Source organism: Podarcis liolepis, assembly GCF_965112155.1.
Source record: "Podarcis liolepis genome assembly, chromosome: 15".
Classification (NCBI taxonomy): domain Eukaryota; kingdom Metazoa; phylum Chordata; class Lepidosauria; order Squamata; family Lacertidae; genus Podarcis; species Podarcis liolepis.
In genome coordinates, this window is record NC_139566.1 from 13,442,382 (window position 1) to 13,450,809 (window position 8,428).

Sequence of the window (8,428 nt, forward strand, 5' to 3'; positions counted from 1 at the left end):
AGAACTGACTTAATGGGACTGCCAAGTCAGAGGGTCGTAGCAATATTTATCCGGCTGATAATGGAATTAGAGAACTCCAAATCCACCATCCCTGCCCAATAATATGCATAAAATCCAGGTTATGGAGTAAATAAGAGGCCTCACCTGCTAGGTTGACAACAGTTGGACTTGGGGACATCTAGGAGAGACCCCCTTCCCCCAAAATCATTGCTTTCTTGTGGCAGGATGGGGCAATCACTGGGATGGGGGGATATGGCATGGCCACTAAGCCCATGGTAATACCCACCCCAGCCTACTGCACCCCATCCAACACACTCCACTTATCACAATATTTTCCCCCTCGCTTGCTGGACACACAGACACCTCACACACAATGAGACCCCCAAAGCCCCCCTCTCCCTTTGGGAAAGGGAAGGCTCTCGGAAGAGAACTGCCCCTTGGAGGAGTTTGCTACAAAGAAGCTCACCTTTCCCTGTTGGCGAGACCCATCCAGCCCTCACTTCCTTCTACAGCATGTGCAGAAACCGCCTTCTTGACTGTTGGACCCCCATTAGTCAATGCTTGGGGGCTTGAGACCCATCAGCTACCTTTGACTGGTTTAGCTGGACAGTGGAAGTTGTTTCCCGGGTTGTGGATCCTGTCGCCTTTAGGCATCTTCTAGGAGCCACAGGGGAGAGCTGAGTGCAGGGTGCGGACCAAAGGTGGACAGACTATCCCAGAAAGAACACAGTGTGTCCTCCACCAGAGTGAATGGTGAGCAATGATTGGCTGAGAGTTTGAAGAGTGGTTTGAATGCTGGGAGGGAGTCGGTTGAGAGTCAGTTAGAGCCTGGAGATCAGAGAGGGAAGAGCTGGGGGTGGATGTGAAGCAGGGTTGGTTGGATGAGTGGCATAAGAATAGAATAATGGCCTGGTTAGAAAGGTAATAAAGGGACAGATAAGATACTGGGACATTTGAAACCATATACTTGTGTACTCAGAGGCATCTTGAAGTCCTCATTCAGCGTTCTTTCATAAACCAGTTGTATTCTGCCACATGCCTCTTTGCCTCTTCCTTGGCTACGCGAGGGTTGTTGACTTGTTCAGATAAAAAATTACCTATGGTGGCAGTGCAGATCAAGGGGGCGTTTAGTAGAATACACAGAAAAGGCCCAGCTCACCTTTAAAAAAGCGAAAAGGTGGCACAGTGCCAGAGCGACTCGGAGCAAGGAGGGCTGGCACAACACCAGCCCCCTGCTTCCCCTGCAGTCTCGCAGGAAAGGAGCTCATTTGGAAGAGGGGCAGTGGCACCCCCAGATCCCCCCCCTGCCGGGCCTGTGGCAAGTGATCATGGCAGCAGCCTCATTTCCCAAAGAGATGCCAACACCACAGCTGCTTCCCACAAGTTGATCAAACTTGGGTGTTAATTTATGACAAAGGGGAAAAGCTACAGAGACAGGAGAACAAATTAATTAATATTAATTAATGAATGAAAACCCTATACCATTGAAAGGAAGAAAATGATCGTTGGCTTTTAGCAGATCAAACAGCAGAAAAGTGCACGTGTGTACCCAGCAGCTGGTAAAGTTTCTTCCACTTTGTTGGCATCCCCCTGCAAACGAGCTCCCTCCCTGCAGTCTCAGGCTCCTTTACCCTTGGAATGACCTTCCAAAGGCCAGTAGTAAAAAGCAGGATAAAGCACACAAAAGGAGGCTGAAAAGGAAGGTGGACAGTGCCACCTCATGGTCACCTTTATTCCTGGACTGAGTTGTGCATGCTCATTCATTGCACACACAAGTGCGCGCGCACGCACACACACACGCTACAATCTCATTGGAGAAATGAAATCTTCCAAAAACAGTTCTTTATTGCAACTTCCAGTAGCTTGGGAGTGCTCCTGGATCTGACAGTGTCACCTGAGGCTCAGGTGGCCTCAGAGGCTCGAGGGACAGTTTCCAAACTATGGCTGGTTCCTGTGACTTGGCCGCAGGACTCCATGCTCTGATAACTTCCAGCATGGATTACTGTGATGCGCTGTGCGTGGGACTGCCCTTGAAGACACTTCAGACTGCGCCCAGGGATGTTTTGCTGCTGGAGGCAAAACCCCCTGTGCTTGCCCCACCTCGGCCCTCACCACTGCCAGGCGCTCACTGTTGCCAGCAGTTTGCCACCTCCTGTTCCTTGACCCTGATGGTATGCCCATGAATGGCAGCGCATTCCTCCACTCGCCCCTAGGCTACCCCAAAAAAGTTGAGCAGGACAAAGATGGCAGCAAGTAGAGGAGCACGCCGCTAGGGTCAAGGAGACGGCGGTAAGCACCTGGCAGTGGTGTGATGGGTCAGTGCATCTGGCTCTTAACCAGAAGGTTAGTAGTTCGAGCCCACCCAGGGAAGGCTGTGGGCAAGATTCCTGCTTTGCAGGGGGTTGGACTAGATGACCCTCAGGGTCCCTTCCAACTCTACAATTCTAAGATGCCTTATAACGAGTCCGACCCTTGGTCCATCCTGCTCCCACATTGCCTGCACTGGCTGGCAGCGTTTCAGACCGGGAATTGCCAGGGATTGAACCTGGGACCTGCCCCATGCAAAACAGATGCCCTACCACTGAGCAGCGTCTCTTGCCCGTCGAAGAAGAGACCATACAAGTAACAGCTTTTAGGTGGGGAGTAGGAACTACAACTCCCAGAAGTCTGTGCGGTCCGTCGTGCTCGCTGACTATAAGGACGTCAAGGTTTCCTCCTGAGCGCCGCTCGCACTTCGGGAGAGTGTCGTTTGGGGAATTAGGGAGGGAGGCAGTGTTGTGATCCGAAGTGGAGTCCTGGGAAAGAGAGGGGAGAAGAGAGAAAACTGGGAAAGCTGCAGTAAGTAACTGGCATGGGGAAATAAGGATTTTGGAAAACAGGTACAGTAGTTTCAACGCCCCCAGCCAGCTACCCGTGGGGTTTTTGGATTTTTGAGTCATCATCACTATGGATGGAGAAGCACCAGGTGCTCTTGGAAGTCTGCAAAATCCTCCCAGAAGAGGCAGAAAACATGGAAACCAAAGGAGACACAGAGATCAGGTAAAAATACAATAGCCTTGTTAGTTTTAGCCCACCTTGGGAGGAGACCATTTTCCTGTACTCCTTTTAAAAAATAGAATAAAAGAGCTTCTTAGAAGGGAGAATTCTAAGACTGGCAACTTCTCCCGTTTCCTTGCAACCTCTAGTGAAATTTTTGCACCTGTGCCAACTTGAGCCCTGGAAAAGGAGGGTCTATGGAGGACAGGATTGGCCCTGCCCTCCACCTCTCCTATAACTGCAGCCTGCAACAGTGTCTGAGGCCAACAGCATCTGCAGGGCACAGTATTGGCTACCGCCTGCCCCAGGCTAGGGCTGAGGAGACCCAGGTTCAATTCCTTCCTCAACCATGAAATTCACTTTACTGGGTTGTTGGGGGAATCCGCACAACGTATGTTTCCTTGTGCTCTCTGCAGAAAATTGGGAGCATAAAATGTAAAAAAAATGTGAATACTCGCCCCTCTCACTGTTTGTCTCCAAACTTTGTTTCAGGATGCAGGTGTTCGCCTCTCCAAGGCTCTTTCTTACGTGCTGCGCCATGGGGCAGAGAAGTTGGGGCTACAGATGGGGCTTGGTGAGTGTTTCTGCCCTTCCACACCCCACAACACTGCCTGGGAAAAAGAAAAGAAAAAAAACCTTCACTGCTCCTGTTCTGCCAGCCACAGGACAGTTAAAGGCAGAAGAGCCCTGCCAAAAGGAAAAGCTGGCAACCCTCAAATGTGTCATTTTTTTAAACTGGAAGCCAGTTATTGGTGGAGCAGGTTCTAAAGAAAACCTTGCCTAAAGCCCTGTTCAGATGAACCACCCACCCACTGGAATCAATTTGGGACAAAGCCAGGCCCTCTGAGCAGGGAGGAAATTTTTGCGAGGAGTTCCCTGCAGAGCACAGGTGACTTGAGCAGTAGAGCCAAGTTGCAGGGGAAGAGAATTTAATTAAATCTGGAATGGGGAACCTGGTTCATCCCAAGGGCTGCATTTCCTTTCGGGCAACCGTCCGAGGGCCACATGCCAGTGGTGGGTGGGGCCAGAAGCACATGTGGGCGGAGCAGTAAATGTGCATTTTGCACTTGTACACGGGGCTCATTTCTACACATACACTCAACCCCACTGCTATTTTCTGACAAGCGAGAGGCATTATCAGAGTTCAAGGACACATTTCAGTCAGCCCCAAACAGAGAGAGCCTGGGGAGAGTTCTGAGGGCCACATAGAAGGACCTGCAGGGCCACATTCAGGCCCTGGGCCTGAGGTTACCCACTCTTGAATTAAACTTTTTAAGATGGATTTACCTTTGGTTTCTCGAGCTGCTCTAGCATTTGGCGCCGCCCTGAATAAAAATTGCACCTGTTCCTCCATTATGCTCCATTCTCACTATTAACGTCGTGGGGAATTTGTTTAAAAGCTTTGTACATTTTTAGCCACGCTTTTCTCACCTCAGTCCAGCTAGCTGGCTTGACAGTGCTGTCAAAGAAGGGAGTTCTTAAACGTTTTGTTCTTCCCAAACTGCAGATGGCTTTGTGGATGTGGAGGAGGTTCTTCACCTGCCACAATTTAAGGCTTGGACCCTGGAAGATGTGCAGCGCGTTGTGGAGACAAATGAAAAGCAGCGCTTTGCTCTACGCCCTCACCCTTCCAGTGGGCATCTCCAGATCCGGGCCAATCAAGGGCACTCGCTGCAGGTGGGAAAAAGGGTGAAGGAGTTGTCACATATGGGAACAAAAACGGGAATGAGCTCCAATTCCATGCTAAATGCCAATGTGGTATTAGCCTGAGTTTCTAGCCCTTATCAGTTGTAGAGTGGGAACCTTGGGCCTTCCAGGCCTCTGTATCTGGCCCTTGAAACTTTTGACAGCCCTGTTTTATATTTTTGAATGTTTTTGCCTGTGAACTCATGAGTCCCTGAATATAGAGGGGTGTTTGTGAGGGTGCATGGGAACTAGCCTACTATGCCAGGATATAATTTATATTTGTTGCTCTGCTCACTTTGACCTCTAACCCAGCCCTTCACTGACATGAGGCCCCCAGAAGGTTGCCCCAAAGCGAATGTGGCCCCTGGGCTGAAAAGGGCTCCCCGCTAGCCCCTTCCTTATGGCAGCAAACTTGAAAGTATGTGGGCTCCCTCAGGTAAAACCTCATAAACTGACCATTAATCTTCCATGAACACACCAGGTGTCTGAACTGGAGTTGATCCCACTGCTGGACCCACGGGATTTCCCAGAGGTTGTGGCCCATGGCACCTATCTGCGCCACTGGCCAGGAATTTGCCGCAGTGGCCTCTCGCGGATGGGAAGGACGCACATCCATTTAGCGCCAGGCTTGCCGGGGGATGGAGCTGTCCGGAGTGGTGAGCATACCGTTCCTTGAGTTGCAAATCTGTGGCCTGCAGTGCTTCAACTCCCATCCCAAAGTAGAGGGAAAAAAATACCTGGCTGTGAATTGAGATTTTTGACTAAGGACCTTCTCTGGCCGGTTGGGTGACTTCTCTGCCCAGGAAGCTCCCTTAAACCACATCAGACCATTGGTCAATCTGGAACAATATTGTCTAACCAGCAGTAGGGAAGCTCTGACCCACAAGCCTTATCGGGTCTGCCAGGCCTCTGGATTTGGCCTGCATCCTAGAACCCATTTGTACAATACATTTAAAGCAGTACTGCACCACTTTCAACAGTCACGGCTTCTCCCAAAGCATTCTGGGAAATGTGGTTTGTTATAGCTGTTCCACACTGCTAGAAGACCCCGTTCCCCTCACAGAGCTCCAATTCCCAGAGGCCCCCCCCCCCCCCAGGAAAAGAGATTGATTGTTTAACCATTCTGAGAATTGTAACTCTGCGGCAAAGATCAGAAAAAGAGGGACTGTCTCCGCTAAAGAGACACGACGGGAGTGGGTGACAGAGGCCCTTAAATGTGTTGTTTTTCCTTTCTAGGAATGAGAAGCAACTGTGACGTGGCTATAGTCATTGATGTCGCCAAGGCTCTGGCAGGTAAGTGGAAAGGAACTAGAGACTGTGTGGGTGGTACACAGTCTCTCCCTATGGTGCTAGACTCCAGCTCCAAGCACCCCTGCCCGTTGGCGATCCTGGCTGGGTCTGATGGGAGTTGGAGAGCTGCAGACTCCCCTACCTCTACTGTAGGTCAAAGGAGGAATAGGACAAGCAACCCTCTAACACAATCCCCCACCCCTTTGCTTGCTGCCTGCTCAAAAGGAGGGTTTGTAATGGGGCTGGCACCATAGGGCAGCTCCCTGGGAGGGACCACTGCTGGCCTCACACAGAGACCCAATGGGTACCCTCCTCATCAGATGAACACTGTCCCTTCAGAGAAGCAATTAGTTAACTGAAATTTCCCATAGCCCCATAATCTGCTGCCGTGCTGGCTGTTCTTGTCATAACACCTTGTTGTTAAGAAATGGGACTGGGTTGCTGAAGGGTGTCACACTGAGGCCAGGGACACTGGGAGGCTGATGTAATTGCTCCCTAGGATGAATGACATGGGAAGGCGGAGACCAGCCTGGCTGCCACCCATCATACAACGAAAGTGTAGCTGCAGGGAGTCTGCTTCTTCCCCTCCCTGCCAGAAAGAACTCTTGTAAGAATGTTGTGATTCAGAACTAGCGTCCAATTTTGCTGTCCTCCTCCTTCTCCCTCCCAATTGCTTTTCCTTTGGTGTTGTGCCTTTTAGGTAGTCCTTGCCCTCAGGCTTGCAATCTTGCTAGTTATCATTGTAAGCAAGTTTGCTATTCTGGGCGCCTTTTTTTTAATCCAAAGAGTGGTGTAAAACTACCTTGAATAAGTGAATGGAATCCAAGCATCCTAAATTCTAGGGGGCCTTCCTCCCAGCCAGCAAAGCCCTCTCTGGAATGGACTCCAGACTTGCCTGTCATTCATCTCGCACCACGCTATAGGGCAGGGTGAGGAAGTGGTTCTGGGCTTAACGGCCTCTCACCTGTGAAATGTCTTCTCTGCAGATGGAATCAAGTTTTACCGCTCGGCTAATGAAGTGATCCTCACTCCTGGCGATGCCAATGGGCTGCTGCTCCCCTGCTACTTCATGGAGGCCCTACAGCTCAAGCCTAGGCGTGAGTCGGGCAGCCTGCCTCTTGCCACTCTGGCCCGGGAGTGCTTGGGCAGCTTGCCATTCATGCTGCTGCAAAACCCAGAACTTTTGAGGGGTGCTGGTTGGGCTTGGGGGAGAATGAATGAATTTTACACAAATCTCGTGAAGGATTTAGTTGCAGCTTCCAGGTCTAGCTTGCTCTAACCCACAAGGCCTGCAGTGCTGCCTTTCTGGGTTGAGATCACAACCAGAGTCCTGCACATGTTGTTCTCTAAACCCACAACCCTCGCCAGTCCAAACCTCCCTGGAAGCCCTGGCAATCGCAAGTACTTGTGCATGACATAGTTGCTATCTCACATGATTGACAAGGGGGTTGCCTTGTCCATCTGTCAAAATTCCAGATTGTTTCCTCCCTTCCTGCACTCTGCTGCTGAGGTGGGCAGTGGCGGTGGCAGCACCAGAGTAGGATGGTTGCTGAGGAGCCGCTGTGGACTGTTCTGCCACAGCTTGTTTGGGCCTCCAATGCAGCTGCAATGGGCCAGCAGCTCTCGGATGGCGAGCATCACTCTGCAGGCTACAGCACCACCTGTTGGCAGCCAAGCAAACAGTTGCATGACAACAACCCTAAGCAAATACAAAATTGGAGAAGATTCCCACCCTTCCCCAAGTAGCTCAGAGCAGCATGCATAGTTCTCTCCCCTCGCCCACTTTTGTCTTCACAATCTTGTGACATAGGTCAGCGAGAGAGAGAGAGAGAGAGAGAACACAAATGAACATGACTGGCCCAAAATCCCCCAGTGAGCTTCATGGCTGGGGTTGAATCTGGATGTCCCTAGCACTATAGCTACTAAACCCAATTGCCTTTGTACATCCTCAGGACCACTTTTGTTTCATGTTCCTGTGACATGCCTTGCAACTAAAAATCAGGAGTGGAGGCTGCAATCTATATACTGGGGCTCAATGTTTTTATGGGGAGTCACACCATGTGCTTTTTTTGTCCCCCAGGGTGTGTGTTGTCCCTCAACTGTCCTGATCCTGAGCCACTGGATGCATCTACCTCTACGTAATTTATGTCACTTACATTCATTTCAATGTAAAGGCCTTATCCAAACACTTTTTAAAAAAGCAACTGATTACATATTGTTTGAAGTGATGATGTGAACAAAATACTGATTGTATTCGCTCGACTGATTTCCATGCCAGACCACAGACAAACTGTAGCAATTTCTGCTTTTCTGTTTCCATTGTACTTCTTTGGCATCCCTTTTCCTTGTTGGGATTTTATTTTTATTATTTTTTCGCTTTTCCTGCCTGCTGCTACCTCTCCATTATGTCTGGGTG

General features: G+C 50.2%; 1 protein-coding gene across 1 annotated transcript; it reads left to right on the plus strand.

The window, feature by feature from the left end:
• Positions 1–65: 65 nt before the first annotated feature.
• TRPT1 (tRNA phosphotransferase 1) lies at positions 66–8,203 on the plus strand. Its single transcript, XM_083477757.1, has 7 exons — positions 66–3,039; positions 3,529–3,610; positions 4,544–4,713; positions 5,204–5,378; positions 5,959–6,015; positions 6,999–7,109; positions 8,093–8,203. Exons 1-7 carry the CDS (start codon positions 2,947–2,949, stop codon positions 8,152–8,154), a joined length of 750 nt encoding a protein of 249 aa, XP_083333883.1. The 5' UTR covers positions 66–2,946; the 3' UTR covers positions 8,155–8,203.
• Positions 8,204–8,428: the final 225 nt, after the last annotated feature.

Excerpts from the sequence above, each read along its gene's own strand:
- TRPT1 (XM_083477757.1), top strand. The coding sequence starts at position 2,947 with ATGGATGGAGAAGCACCAGGTGCTCTTGGAAGTCTGCAAAATCCTCCC. Across the intron at positions 3,040-3,528 it reads AAAGGAGACACAGAGATCAG|GATGCAGGTGTTCGCCTCTC; the intron begins GTAAAAATACAA and ends ACTTTGTTTCAG. Across the intron at positions 3,611-4,543 it reads GGGGCTACAGATGGGGCTTG|ATGGCTTTGTGGATGTGGAG; the intron begins GTGAGTGTTTCT and ends CCCAAACTGCAG.